Here is a 16,252-nt window from a genome sequence, read left to right on the forward strand (position 1 = left end):
AATGAACTTTTCTTTGCCGAGCCAATCTATGGGTCAGAATTTTAAGTTTTAAATGTGGAGATACCTACATAAAATCAAAGATTCAATTATTCTATTTTTTGTGGCTATTTCTGACAACTGAGTCGCTACACTCAGAAAAGAAATACAAATGAAAACTATAAGAAGATGTCTTTCTCTAACAGCAAAGGATTTTAAAAGTCAGTTGACAAAGTATGTCAGAGAGGGTGTGGGGGAACGACCATGTTGATGAGCATGTACGTTGCAACATCTTGTCTAGTGGGTATTTCACAATTCCTATCGTGATTTAAAAGGCACACACCTATGATCCCGTCATTCCACTTGTATAAATTTATCCTACAGTTAATATTTATACATGAGTGAAGTGACATGTGAGATTACAGACTACAGCAATGAGTATAAGATCAAAAGATCAGAAGCCATCTGAAGATCAGTAAGTCTACTTAAATAAATACAGTGCACATCTGGAGCTGCGCATCTACATCTATTGTTTTATAAAAAGGAAAAAGGCAGCTCTTTATTTATGGATTGAAATTATCTTCAAGACATACTATAAAGTGAAAAGGAGAAGCATTTGAGGTGGGTAGGAAGGCGGTTCAAAAGGGTGGGAATATATGTATACCTATGGCTGATTCATGTTGAGGTTTGACAGAAAACACAATTCTGTAAAGCAATTATCCTTCAATTAAAAAATAAATAAATTTAAAAAAAGAATATAAATGTCTATAAAGACACATAGAAAGGTATGTGCTTTTATATGCAGAAAACAACTTGAGGTCTACACAAAGAACTTAAAACAGTGGTTGCCTCTGGAGGGGAACAGGGATCTCTAATATTGGGTCAGGAGGGAGACTTTCTTTGAATATGGTATTAAGTACACGTATTACCTATTTTATGATTAAAAACCAAGAACAAACTTAGTGCATCCTCCCGCAGCAGTGGTCATTACTACTGGAACATTCCAACCACACAGTCACATGGCCGGAGCACCAAACTGGCAATGAGAAGGCTGAATTTCCACCCTGTACTTGCTGTGGGATAACGGGTAAGGGCTTGGTACAGTTATGGTATGCAGAGCAAAAGAAGAACAAGATACAGTTCATACATATAACACATTCGATTCTAGTCCATCATTCAGGGTCTTCCCCTGGAGGGGAAAGAAAAAGACATGATCTTTGTCCTGTTGACACTCATGGTGTAATAGGAAGAAACAGCCATGTCAACAATAAATACAGAACAGAACAAAATGACTCTAATGCAGCATTTGTTGCCACCTCCTCCTCTTGCCCCACTGGATTCTAGGCATTTTATCCCAGGTATGGTACCAGTTCCCTAAAAAACAAACAAGCAAGCAAACCTCATGGTTGCTGAATTCTAAGAGCATGACAACTCAAATAATAAAGACATACGCTCGTCATAGAGGCAGCATGAGAACAATTTACCAGGTACATCAGAAAAGATGAAAAGATGGTAAAATGAAACTGAGTCTTGAAGTAAGAGGAAGAATTCAACAGGACCAGAGAGACTTCTTTATGTGTACAAGACGTGGAACGGGGAGGGTGGCGGGATTATAGGCGCTCTCTAGTTTAAGAAGGGGGAAGGGACAGACACAGTGTTGATTTTTCGTGTTTCTGTCTCCAAGGGACGGGAAGCAAGTCCCAGAATACGTCACCAGGTTGAAGATCCCAAGAACTATAACCCATACAACTCCAAGCAGGAACACGTTAGAGGGTAAAAAGCAAAAACATCTAAGAAACTGTGTGGAGAGATGTAAAAGTGGAAACAGTAAGGAAATACAGTACAAACAATGGATGGGGAAGACACTCAGCTCACGGGGAGGGACAAGCTGAAGAATAATCAAAGGAAGCACCCAAGCGCTAGAGGCGCGGGTGTATGTGCGTGCTTGGTCACTCAGTCGTGTTCGACTCTTTGCCACCCCGTGGACTGTTGCCTGCCAGGTTCCTCTGTCCCTGGGACTTTCCGAGCAAGAATGGAGTGGGTTGCCATTTCCTTCTCCAGGGAGGCAATCAACCCAGGGATCAAACCCGAGTCTCTGGTGTCTCCTGCACTGGCAGGTGTGCTATTCACTATTGTGCTACCTGGGAAGCCCCTAGAGGTCAGGGGAGGGAGGCGAATGCAAAAGTGTTAACTACATCATGGTTTTAAATTAAATTAGAAAAATAAAGTGTTGATATGAAATAAGAAGTGAGGGATATAGACAAACAAGCAACTTTAAAATTACCCCCTCAAAAAAAAAGGGGGGAGCCTAAGTTGAACTAGAGATCTATGTCAGATGATAATAGTTTACAGTAATTAAAAAGGGAATAATCTCCTTACTCATGTGTGTGCCATATAATGACAGAGCTACATTAAAAAAACTTGAGTTTTCAAAACTCCTTCATTTTTATTTGACACACATGCATTTAAAATACTTTTGGAAATCTGAAAAGCATCCAAAGCTAGAATGCTGAATAATGAAAAGTATTAACAATCATGAGAAGAAGCTGGTTAAGTCATTTTTTTCTCAGATGCTAAAATCCCCTGATTTACAATTTCAAGAGAAGAGTATTAATGTATACATTTAAAAAATGCCACCGATGCTAACCATAATTATGTCTTCTTAACCTTGCACAGAAACCCTAGAGAGAATGAATTACTGGCCCACGGAAATACTTTCATTTCACTACTCTTTGTCAAGAGAATTCTGGAAAATGTGGAAGTCACAATCTGTATTGAAGGTTGGTGATCATAGGAGTGGTACACAGAATGAGGTCTGTACCTGTTGTTAATTATGTGCTGAGGAAGATAGAGGCCAGGTCTGGGAAGAAAACTCTGCAAAGAGCATCAACCGTCACACCACCAGTGAAAAGACTGTCATCTAGCTGAAAACTTCAGCAGCAGAGCTATAGATGGGAAAAAAAAATTAGGAGTAGCTTCCTCATTTCTCTAGTGGATGCCTGCATTACTTGCTTTAAGCATCACTGGCATTAATGCTTTTTAGTGTCAAAACATCTCAATAAAAAGAACTTCAGATGGAGAGAAGTCATTAACATATTTTACAACAAAATGTATTGCTGGAGAAACAAAGTGTACTTTTCAGGGGGGATCTGAACACTCTTCCTTGAAAATAAGCTACGAGCACTTTTTAATTTTAACTTCTGTGTCTTCCAAGCAATTTTCCAAACAGGTTCCCCAGGTTAAAAAACACAGTCACAAGATTTTAGAGAACAAAAGTTAAATGAGTAACTTGTTTCATCTTCTTCATTAAAACAGTAAATGTTTGAAAAACCATCTGACACTGGTGTCAGTCTTTGACAGGGAGGCCAGGCACATTATTATACAAGGATGGGGTTAGGAATAGGAAGAAACTTGCGCATATCCTTCATGTTATATATAGGGGAGGTTTTAAACTCATTTTTTATTTCATTCTCTCTGGGATATTCTTTTCCCTTTCATCTTTCTATCTCAATTTGCCAAAATGAAAAGTGTAATGCACATACAACTGGGGTTGCCAGATAAAAACAAAACATCCACTTACATGTGAATTTCACATGAACGAATAAATTTTTAGTATAAGTAAACTCCAAATATTGCGTGAGACATACTTACACTAAAAAAAAGAAAAGAAAAAGAAACAAACAACAACTTGTTGTTTATCTGAAGTTCAAGTGTAACTGGTGTCCTGTTTTGATTTGCTAACTGGCAACCTGACATGTTGGAAGGACTGATGCCGAAGTTGAAACTCCAGTATTTTGGTCATCTGATGCAAACAGCTGACTCATTGGAAAAGTCCATGATACTGGGCAAGATTGAGGGCAGGAGGAGAAGAGGGCGTCAGAGGATGAGAGGGCTGGACCGCATCACCAATGCAATGGACATGAACTTGGGCAAACTTCCGGAGATGGTGGGGGATAGAGAGGCCTGGCGTGCTGCAGTCCATGGGGTTGGAAAGGGTCAGACATGACTGGGAGACTGAATAACACTGACAACCCAACATGCAACAGGCCTAATATGTCAAGTGGAGGGTGTGCTAGCTAAGTATGTTGTTGGGGAAGGCTGGTAAGTGATAGCAGTGCCCACTGGTGGTCAGACACAGAAAAAAAGGTTGGGCAGGGTGTGTACCAAGACAGAAAGAGGCTGGTGATGCGTTTTAACTGCATGCAGAGGCTGATGGTAGAAGACCAGCCTGGGGGGTGACTGGTGGAGCAGAGGGAGTTAAGCAGCTGAGGGCTGAGTGGTACACCACACACTCTGGCTCTCGATACTATGCAGTTCTTCTTCCCTCCTCTGCTGATTTCTTCCTCACGCTAGTGAATTTCATATAACAGCGACAGTAGAAAATGAGATACCTTTAGACTTGATAAATAATTTAGAATATAGTAACGGCCACTTCTATGTAGATTTTATTTTTTTTACTTGAGATATGATTGAAACACATTATGTTAGTTTCAGGTGTACAACATAACGATTCAATTTTTGTATATACTGCAAAATGATAAGAGTGGGTCCAGTTAATGTATGTCCCGATACATGTAAGATATTTTTCTTTTAATGAGAACTTTAAAGATTTACTCTTTTAGCAATTTTCAAATACACACTACAAAATTATTAACTCTAGTTGTCATACTGTACATTGAGTCTCCATGGATTATTTGTTATAATCGAAAGTCCTATCTTTTGACTCCCTTCACTCATTTCTCCCACCTGCCACCACCACCTGACTCTGGAAATCATCAATCTGTTTTTTTGTTTGTTTTTTAATTTGAGTTTATTTTGCTTTGTTTTAGATTTCACATTTAAGTGAGATCATGCAGTATTTCTTTCTCTGCCTGACTTATTTCACTTAGCATAATGCCCTCAAGGTCCATTAGCAAGACTTCCCTTTTATCGCTAAATAATATTCCACCGTGTGTGTGTACATGTTTTCCTTATCTGTTCACCTATCCATGAACGCTCATGTTGTTTTCATGTCTTGACTATTGTAAATAAGGTGCAATGAACAATGGGGTGTATATCTCTTGTAGAGTTAGTGTTCTTGTTTTCTTTGATAAATAACCAAAAGTGGAATTGTTGGATCACTTGGTAGCTCTGTAGTTCTGTTTTTAATTTTTTGAGGAACTACCATACTGTTTTCCATAGTGGCTGACAATAGAATGCAAGGATTCTTTTTCTCCTCGTCCTCACCAACACTTATTTCTTGATTTTTTGATAATGGCCATTCTAACAGTTTGAGTTAATGTCTCACTGTGGTTTTGATTTGCACATCCCTGATGATGAGTGACGGATGATTAGTGATAAGGGCTTCCCTTATGGCTCAGCTGGTAAAGAATCTGCCTGCAGTGCAGGAGACCCCAGTTCGATTCTTGGGTCAGGAAGATCCGCTGGAAAAGGGATAGGCTATCCCTCTCCAGTATTCTTGGGCTTCCCTTGTGGCTCAGCTGGTAAAGAATCCACCTGCGATGCAGGAGACCCCGGTTCGATCCCTGGGTTGGGAAGATCCCCTGGAGAAGGGATAGGCTACCCACTCTAGTATTCTGGCCTAGAGAATTCCATGGACTGTATAGTCCATGGGGTCCCAAAGAGCTGGACACAACTGAGCAGCTTTCACTTTGATTCCTTTGACTTCCATGATCAGTGATGCTGAGCATCTTTGTAGGTGCTTGTTGGCCATCTGTATACCTTCTGTAAAATGTCTATTCAGATTCTCTGCCCACTTTTTAATTGAACTGTTTGTGAGTTACTTTGCTACTGAGTTGTATGAACTCTATATATTTCAGATGTTAATCTCTCATGAGATATAAGATTTTCAAATATCTTCTTCCACTTCATAGGCTGCCTTTTCATTTTGTTGATGGTTTCCTTTGCTGTGCAGAAGCTTTTTAGTTTGATGTATCCCACTTGTTTATTTTTGCTTCTGTTGCCTTTTAGATTTTCTTTTGATTAATTTTTATCAATACTTTTACATTAAATGCTAGCAAAATATTTGATCATGAAGTTCATTTCTCCTTATTCCTGATATTTCCTGGATGCAGCTGGGCAGAGAGGTATGAGGTAAGAGAGCATGCTACTAAATAAAACATTCTTAAATGAGGACCTGGGGAACTTTCTGATTTCTGATTTAGAACCCCAAATGCTAGCTGGGGTCCTGATAAATGGAACAGGTTTCCAAACTGTCCTGCTGGCATTTTCCCATCTCCACATGACTTCAGTTCATTCTCTCCTCAACCTTTTTCTGGGCTCTAGGCTTATAGGCGGGCTTGTCCTATTTCTCTGGCTTGGATATCCCCTGCTGTTTTGGCCCTAAACACTCCAACCTTTAGTTGCAGCTTGTCCCGTCCCTACCCTCACAGATGCAAGCTGAGAGGAGAGCAAGGTGAACAGGTTCTGCAAACAGAGTGCCCAACAGTGCTTAATAGTCATCTGTTAGTCTCTGATGGTGGAAGTCCAGCTTAAAGGAAGTTTCCCTTGCCCCAGGCTGACGGTGGATTTATCAGATGGGGGAAGAGTGGAGGTGACGGTGGTAGTTCTCGCTGCTCTACTGGGTGCTTTATGGGGAAGCAGTCTATGGAACCCCTGATGCTTTTCCCCTGGACTATTTGTGTCCTCTCTCTCCTTATTTCTTCTCCTACCTCTGTGTCTACATGGAGTTTGCCTATTTAGATTTAGATTTGCAGGTGGAGGGTAAGAAGGCCCGTTTTGACCTGGCACTTGAGTCGCGCTCATCAATCCACCTTTATTAGAGCCTCTTCATCTGCAGATCTGCTGCTACTTGTGGTGCAGGGATGATGAGCATGGCCTCTGGAGCTAAACTGCTCGGTAACTTACAGCTGTGTGACCTTGAGCAGTTTCTTAACCTATGCCTCAGTTTCATCATTTGTAAAACAAGGGATAATACTGAGTTGGCCAGAAAACTTCTTTGGGTTTTCAGTAAGATGTTACAGAAAACCCTGAATGGACTTTTTGGCCAATCCAATGACAGTACTGATAGAGTTGGTATGAAGGTTAAATGTGTATATGCAAAGCTCTGAGAACAGTACCAGTTACACAGTGTGCTTTAAGTAGTGTTATGATAGTGATGATGATGATAATTCAATCAGATTCCAGTCTCCTTGCCAATCCTCAGGGAAACTGCCAGAGCAGAATTCTGACATCTATGGGTCCCTGGATATATCATTTTAACATACCACTAAAATCTTCATTATTTATATATACTTCGATACAACCTATCCCTGAAGTTACAGTAACAAAATAAATCAATGTGTTTAAAAAAAAAAAGTTTAATTTTTAGAACAATGCCATGTTAGAAGGAAAAGAGAAAAATACAATGGTACAATATCAAAGTTAGGCCCCAGGAAACATGACCCATTATTCAACTTGAATCACAAGCTGAGAAAAGTTAAAAATAAAGAAAATGCTTTTGGATCAGGTTGGCATGGATCAGGAAGCAAAAGGGTGTCTAGAGATACCTATTCTTGAAGCCAGAAATAGCAGAACTATATCTGCCTCTTTGGTAACAATCGTATGGTTACCTTGAGCAGGAAGCACAGATTTTACACCAAAAGAGCTCTTTAGAATGTCCATTATTTTGAGACTGAGTTACTCATACGACTTTAGTGTAGAGTTCCTGAGGCCAATGAAATGAGTTTAGTATTTACTGAAGTGCTCACTTCCCTGTGTTCCAAGGCCATAACCTGAGCATGGTTTTAGTATGCTGTATGCTCTTTAGTTTACTACAACTAAAACTATGGTTTTAGTATGAATGTGACAAAGGTAACAATAAGGGAACTCAATCAGACATTTATCCAATTGTTCCTGCTATTTAGCAACATCCCCCAAATTACTTTTTAAACAACTTTTAGTCTTTGCCAAAGATGGGGACTAGAGTTAAGTGCACAAATAGCTTTGCCCAACCTGCTGCAGAGAACCATTTTAAGCATGGCATAAACATGGCAAATCAATAACTTGTCTCTTCCTCTGCATGTGCCATGAAAATCTGGCTATCAAAGAGAGCTGGATCCATTAAGAACTGAAGTTGCTATTTCCAGAGAGCAGATAGCTCAAAGCCCAATAGGGCCAGCAGGCAATAATCCAAACCCGCATCTCCTTCTCTAAATGTACAACCCAAGGCACTCTGATGCTACTTCACTCCAAGCACAGGGCATGATGAAGGTTTGACAGTTCTGTAGCTGCCTCAGGATTGAGTCAAATGGCGGTGACTCTTCAAACATAAAGAACTGGATAAAGTAACTTCCATTTTAAATTACTAGACAGATGTGATTAATGGAAAAATGTAAATCAGTAGATGATTTTCTGAAATGAAACTGTTCCTTTGGCTTAAGTTGTGTTATGTGGATTTATGAAACTTGATGCCATAGAGATTACTAGTCTCTTAGGGAAGAAAGGACGGTATATAACCAAAGACTTCTTTTACCCAAGACTTCTGAAATAGATTGGGCTTCTGTCCAAATGAAGCTGCAAAAAATATAATTTTACACTTTCTATTACATAGTTCACTGTACACTAGTAGGTATGAATTCCAAGAAGTATTTGTATCCACAACAGTTCTTAAGGTAATCTTAGGAAGTGTGGATCAGGAAAACACACGTCAATTATTTTCGTATATTTAATACTGCAGGTAAGAATGCACTGTCCTGGACTTCCCTGGTAGCCCAGTGGTTGAGAATCTGCCACCATGCAGGGCACACAGGTTCAATTCCTGGTCTGGGAAGACTCCACATAGATGCCTCTGGGCAACTATGCCCATGTGCCACAAATAGAGAGTAGCCCCGGTCACTGCAACTAGAGAAGGTCTGTGCACAGTAATGAAGACCCACTGCAGCCAAAACCAACTCAGAAATTTGAAAAAATGCATTGTACTGATTCACTACTTACAAGTATTCACTCAAGTTATACCTAGAATAAGCTTTAGGATAAAAGTATAACAATTCTCAAAGGCTTTAATAATTTTAGACTATCTACTAAATAAATAATTGGGGGGAAGACAGATTCTACCCTTCTCATCTCTTAGGTTCTCATACATTTTCTGTCCCACCTGGTTAATTTTTTACCCAATTACCAATACATGTTCAACCATTCTTTGACTATTTCTCATTTATTAAACCACTCTCTATAGTAATACATACTTCATTTATCCAACGTTATTAACAACCAGCTCTTCCTAAGAGAGTTTTCAGGATAAAGACGATTTATTCTGAAAAGATCAATGTTTGTAAAAATAGATTATACATATCTCTACAATTTTTTAAAGAAAACTTCTGCTTCCTGAGGTAATTTAGGTCCAATTATTTTACTCTGGGACTACAAAAACTGTATTATAGGGATATTTGGACGCACATTCAGTGGCCTTGGGCGGCTGCACGTTTAGAAGCCCTCTGTTAATGACTTAGAGCTTTTACGGCCAACCTTGGCCTTGCATTCATTTGCATGCGGCCACTTCTTAATGCAGCTCTGACTTCTTGAAGCAATAACCACCCTCTTTTTAACTGCTGCTAGAGTTGACTGTGGTACACATCTATGTTTGTTAGAACTATTTTTTTTTTTTTTAAGTGGACTATTTATGGATGGAGAACTGAAGAACTAATGAGGCAGGGAGAGAGAGAATTAGATGATTGTGACAGTCTGGGCCTAGGTTGGCTTACTTTCAGGTTCTGGGTTGTGTTTTTGATGGCTAAGATCGCTACACAAAAGACCTCCGGTTGAGTGATTTTCTGTCTATTCATATGCTAACTTCTCAAGTGTATTCAATTCACAGGCAGCTGTTTTTTTGGACACACATGAGTCTGTTTACAGTTCAAGCGATACATGTCTACATGTGCAGGAAAAAATCATTAAAATAACACTGGTCACCAAAAGACAAAGAAAAGTTTACTTCACCAACACAAGTATGTTTCTACTCATGTGTGTCCACTGATTTATGTCGAAAATTATTCAAACAACAACAGTCACTAAAAGAAAATGAGAAGCCCGCTTCACAAAACACAGAAACTTTAACAGTGACAACCTGTTAAAAAGACTCCCTTTTAATGGTCGAGTATATATTAATTCATATAGATTATCTATGTTGAGGAAGTATTGAATTGTGCAGATGTAAAAACCACTACAGACCTAAACAGATTGTGTACCTTTTCCTTTCCAAGTATGTTCATATTTTATAGTAGCATTTTATGATAGCAAATTATAAACATCTGTGTTTAGCTGATAAACCTAGATTTCTCCCACACATAATTCTGATAGTATGTAACAAGAAAGAAAGGAAGGCAACAGGAAAGAGGGAGACATCTTATATATGCATGGCAATATTTTCTTCAGGTCAGAGACAAAAAGCATTAAAGCTAATCTGCATAGCTTTAATAACAACATTCTAATGATAACCTATTCCACCTATCCTTGACTTATCCAAAGCAGAAATGCAACTCCAGGTTGGCTGTCCTTGGCCTGGGAGACCTTTGGTCCTATAAGTTTGTGGTTAGCTGTGATGTGGTTTCAGAAATTCCAAGCTCTGTTTATTATGTGTTTATTAAAACAACAGAGGAAAGAATATAACGTACAAAACACAATCAGATTACCTGCGGCTACTGGATTTCCTTTACCAATGTTCCCTTTTTATTAGGATAGAGAAATGAGACTCAGGGTTTGGTCAAGCCTTTCTGTGTATGTTTACGAGAATTCCTAAAAACAATTTTTAAAAAAGATGAACATAGGACTAGAGATAACAATCCAAAGCGAAATTCTTCCAGGCTCCAGCAAAATTTGACTTAGAGTATTAAAAAAAACAAATCGAGTATTTTCCTCAAGACTCATCCTGAGTGCTCATTTTGCCCTAAGCTCTATTTGCTTTTTGCCACAGCACTTACAGAGAACCAACTGACCATTTACAACCTAAACAATGGCTTTCAAGTCTGATTAAGAAACTGCACCTGGCTTCACTCAAACAACAAATTTGTTTAACCTGGTGACTTTCCTGTGTCTGGGGTCAGGCAGGCACAGTCTCAGTTTGGCGGAGAAAAGGAGAGCAAACTTAAGTGACTCAGTGAGAACAAAACGGTGGGGCCGACGCCCCTTTTTCAATACAACGGTTTTAACGGTTTCTTGGAGGCAAGACTATCATTTCAGTGACCCACTATAATTTGGGATGAACCCCCAGAAAGTTATGCCAACTTTAGAACAGGATTTGCATTTCTGGGTTTACTCAGCATTATGAACCTTCTGAAATGCTAAGTATTCCTTCTTGGGTACAAATTTACATCAAGGGGAAAATGAACAATTAAAAAAAATCTAGCTAGAGAAGAATAGAATACCATAACACTCACTCCCATGAGTAGACCATAGTGCCTTTTTTTTTTTTTTTACTTCTGGCATAATTTTTACTATGGAAAATTTCAATCATATAAAAAAATACACAGAAGGATGAACCCCTACAAACCAATAATTTAGTTTTGATAATCATCAACGCAAGGCCAACCTTATTTTTACTGTGCCCTACCCATGTCCCCCTTTTAATTCTTTTTTAAAGCAAATCCAAGACAGCCTATATTTTATTTTTTATAAGCTTTCATTTACGACATATATATATATATAACCTGAAAGATCTCTCCAGAAAGCTCATTGAGCATGAGATGTTTAAACCAATTTTAACCACATCTTACAAAACATTTTACACTAAAATCTATCTGTCTAGAAAACTAATTTGAATATAATTGGGGAATTAAAATGACAAGGTAACTCAAATCACAATCTTCTATTATTTTACTTACGGAGAAAAAAGGAACATTCTAACATTGAGAAAACACTGCACGTCACTCAATGCCCATGATTCAAGAGACATGGTTAAGAGTAAAACGGTTAAACTTGCCTGAAAGGAGTTTAGAAAAACATGAAAAGGTGAGTAAGGGGGAAGGAGAAATTTTTCTAGAAAATTTCATCCTTTTAACCGCATATATAGAAAAAAACAATGCCATCAGGCTAAACCTTGGGTGCTTCAAAAATCACTCATCAAGCCGTCCAGCTACTTAACAGTAATTTATGACCGACCTAAAGCAAAGATCAAAGGGAGCTCCATCCAGCATTTATGTTCAGTTCCTCACTGCCTGATGACTAATTTGTAGAGGAATGAAGTCTTCACAGAGGAAGCCAAAATCATCTGAGGTGACTTTGATACAATGCCACAAAGGATATGAAGAGGAAGCCAGGAGAAGCTGTGAGTGGCTAAGCTCCATTAAGAGTTCTAATAAAAGAATAATGGAATTTCCCTTAACAGTGAATTCAAAAAATGTTAGAAGTGGACAAAATTAGACAAGTCAGGCACAACCTCTGATTTGTCACAGCCTATTGTTGCTGCTGCTGTTAAATATTAACTTCAGCCACTGTTGCATTTATGTTAATTAAATGACACTGTCTAAAAAAAAAAAAGGCGACTTTCCCATCGGACATCTGGCCAATCTCATTCCGCTGGCTGTCCTGTTACTTATCAGTCTGCACCTTCCGCCTGCACTGTCAGACACTCCTGGCTTGCTCAAGCTCTTTCCAACAAATTGCTATTCTTCCGTGATCGATTTCACTTGAAAAATTTAACTTGAAATGATAAATGTTTAGTCTTGTACATCGCTGTGGTCACATGGAATACAACATCTCTTTTGACAGATTTTTGACGCTTAAGTCAACTGGTTACTATAGAAAAACCAGAAGCTATTCAAATTCTTTCAACTTCTATGAACAATTGGCACAATTTTTTTCCTCCTGAATCCAGACATCTCTGTATTCTCAAATGAAGAAAGTAGTTTTCACACTCCTTATTTTGGCTAGTTAAAAAATCCCTACCACATGTCTCTTTGTAAATTCATAGATAAAGATTTAAGTTTATATCAGCATTTCAACCGTGCAAATGTTTTTTGTTTGCTTCTGAAATCACCTCAAATTAACAGGTTTATCGGAACCTTACATGATATAGAAGATTTGAACAAGTCTCAGGATACTTTCATATATTTCCCCATGAAGATGCTGTATTGTGCATTTTCGTTAAAAAGTTAGTGGGCTTCTTTTTTTTTTTTTTTTTTTAAGAATTTATGTTTTACAAATATATAGTAAAATACTTATCAGTGAGAAGAGGCTTAAGAATTTTTCAAAGACAGGGAGTGGAGAGTGTGGGGCATACATACAAGACGACTGGCTGTGGATCTATGAAGTTACTGGACGGATGGAGGGCCAAGGTCATTAACTATGTGGTCTTCGATACAGCAAAGCTCTCGGGAGTGAGTATTTCAGGTATAATTCTAGGCACTGCTTCCTGTTAGAGTGTTTTTTTTTTTCTTAAGAAATAGAACTTTCTGTCAGGAGCAACGGTGAACCGAGAGTTGGCAGATAATATTCTATCTTCATCAATTCAAAAGCCAAGTTCATTTACTACACTGTTTGGAAAGGAAAAAACCCACTAATCAAGAAACACCCCCAAATCTGTCTTTTCACAGTCTTTGAAGGCTTCAGTGACAATATGTAACCAGATTTTAATGTGAATACAGAAGAATATTTTAGTTCAGAAATACAAATTTTCTCTCTTCTTTACAAGAGATAAAGAGTTAAAAATTAAAACTGAAATATAAATGTAGTTGGTAGAAGTGTACTTCCAAATCACTGTGTACTGGCGAACACGGTGCTCTACGTTCAGAAGCACTTCTATTACCCAATCACACTGATAACACGCTGCTCTTACCTTGTGATCGTATGGATTGTACGAATGAAATATCCGAGAGAGCTCTTTTGTTCTTTGTTTTTTCTGTGGGAGAAAACACAAACCTTTGAGTTGACAGGTGGCAAAAATACACACATGTGTATATATCTAAATGTAGATCTCTAGCTCTATCTCTCTATCTACTTTATGACATTATTTTGAGATTTTTTTCCTTTGTGCAGGCCGAGGACCTACACGGTTAATTTGGGATGAATGGATACAACCAGAAACCAAGGCCACTTGACGGTCATGTGGATCACTGTCACAGGCCAGCCAGGCAGTCTCTTTATGCAAAGTTTCATAATTACAGCTCTACTTATTACAAATGCATATATTCAGACACTAAAAAAAATATATATGAGAAGAAAGAAAATACATTTAGAACACTTTCGGTTTCACAGCAACACCAACTTCTGTTACTCTGAGTTGGGCACGAGCAAGGCTTCCCTGGAGGCTCAGTGGTAAAAGAATCCACCTGTAATGTGGAAGCTGAAGGAGACACAGGTTGGAGCCCTGGATCGAGAAGATCCCCTGGAGGAGGGAGTAGCAACCCACTCCAGTATTCTTGCCTGGAGAATGCCATGCACAGAGAAGCCTGGTGGGCTAGAGTCCACAGGGTCACAAAGAGTTGGACACAACTCAAGTGACTTAGCACGCATGCATGCATACATATATATGACTGCTATGGATAGAATGGTATCTCACACACAGTAGGCACTCAATAAATATTTGCTGAACTAATGAATAAATGAATATACCTGAGTTAGACAGGCATATACCAACTGTATCAGTAATGACAACACGTGACTCTCATACACAGTTACGAGAAGAAAAGCCCCCTTCACTTCTCGTGATGTCTTCTTCATTACAAGAAGTGAGTCTTCTCCATCTCCTTACCCCCAGCATCTGTGATAATGAAGGGTGCTATTCTCTTAGGAGAGGTGACTGTAAGAATCAGCTTGTTTACTTTTGTTTTACTGATTGTTTTGTTTACTAATTGTTTAATCAGCGTGTTAATCCACCTTCCCGTAACCACTGTGAGAAATTTTGTGGATGGTTTCAGACTTTCTGTGCATGTATCTTCACACACAACTGATAACTTTTACTTTCAAAGAAAAAGGATCATTCTGTATACATTCTTCTGAAATTTACTTTTTTTCCACTTCACTATTTATCCTTGCCAAACTTAAGTGCCTGTATATCCAGCACTGTGATCCCTTAAGAGTTCTAAAATCCCAAAACTCCTGAAATCTGAACTTTCTTCCTTCAATGCATTTCAATTTATAAATATAACGATAATCTTTGCACAAACATCTAGGCCAGCTTGAGAGTGTGCGTTTTTTAAAAGGATAAATTATGGAAGTCCAGTTGCAGAATCAAGGAGTAGGCATGTTTATTACCTTGATAGGAACAGCCAGGCAGCCCCCTCCTCCAGAGAGTAGACCAACCTTCCCCTCACCAAGAGTGAATGAAAAAAGGGATTATGGCTTAGCTTGGAAATTCTTAATTTCTCTTTTCTGTTTAAAGGTTAGAACATTTATAAATTTAGTGAAAAGATAAGACATTTTAAAAAACAGGTATTAAACACCATCCCAGCTGCTGATTATAGAATGCATTTCTTGTATTTAGATTTTGTGTATCATAGAGTTAGCCCACTTCAGTTCAACTCAGTTGCTCAGTTGTGTCCGACTCTGTGACCCCATGGACTGCAGCATGCCAGGCTTTCTTGTCCATCACCAACTCCCAGAGTTTGCTCAAACTCATGTCCATCGAGTCGGTGATGCCATCCGAACATCTCATATACCACATCTTAAAATTCTGTCATGAGAGTGGCCAGTCTGTCCTTAAGACTGCTCCCATCTGGCTTCTGGGTCTACTCTGATGTTGTTGATCCTTGGCCAGTACCCATGTTTCCTTTCTTTAAACTCCAGTCTCCTCCTGAGCACACCCATTGCACCTCCCCAGGGTGAAATCCACAAAGATCTCCAGCATAGGTCCTACATGACCTTTGGCATCTACCTGGTTGCAGAGTCAGAGCTATTATCACTGAGGCCCTTGTGTTAGAGTCATTTGTACACACTCACGGGTTTCCTACAGATTAGTTCTCTACTTTGGAACTATCATTGGAGCCCAATTCAAGTAAGCAGTCCTTCAAATCACTTGGCCTGTTTCCACATTCTGACACCCACTAGCCGACATCCCTCCCTGCAGCTCAGCCAAAATCCCCACTTCCCCTGTCTACCTCTGAGCCATGTTGCTGACCACCTGGCTGCCCTAACTCCATTTCTCTGGAGAGCAGAGATGTATGTCTAACTGTATGGAAACAGTTTCATGGCTCTCCAAGCCCTGGCATCTGTTCTGAACAGGTCACCTGCCCACCAGAGTTTTCATTAGCTTCTAATTTTCTCTTTCCTCTCCATACACCCACTTAGCTGGTTTAACAGTTCTTGGCTTATACTTCAATCAGAAGAGAAATGACGGATATTAACA

The 16,252-nt window shown here is 39.0% G+C and overlaps 1 protein-coding gene across 4 annotated transcripts in view; it reads right to left on the bottom strand.

Moving 5' to 3' along the window:
• Positions 1-16,252, bottom strand: part of CDKAL1 (CDK5 regulatory subunit associated protein 1 like 1) — a 612,813-nt gene that overhangs the window by 100,837 nt on the left and 495,724 nt on the right. For all 4 annotated transcript variants that reach the window (XM_027525190.1, XM_027525191.1, XM_027525189.1 and 1 more), the window contains one exon: positions 13,745-13,807. In XM_027525190.1, coding sequence (XP_027380991.1) covers positions 13,745-13,807 — 63 coding nt within the window. The remainder of the gene's footprint in view (positions 1-13,744; positions 13,808-16,252) is intronic.

The sequence above is a fragment of the Bos indicus x Bos taurus genome, chromosome 23 (assembly GCF_003369695.1).
Source record: "Bos indicus x Bos taurus breed Angus x Brahman F1 hybrid chromosome 23, Bos_hybrid_MaternalHap_v2.0, whole genome shotgun sequence".
Taxonomy (NCBI): Eukaryota; Metazoa; Chordata; class Mammalia; order Artiodactyla; family Bovidae; genus Bos; species Bos indicus x Bos taurus.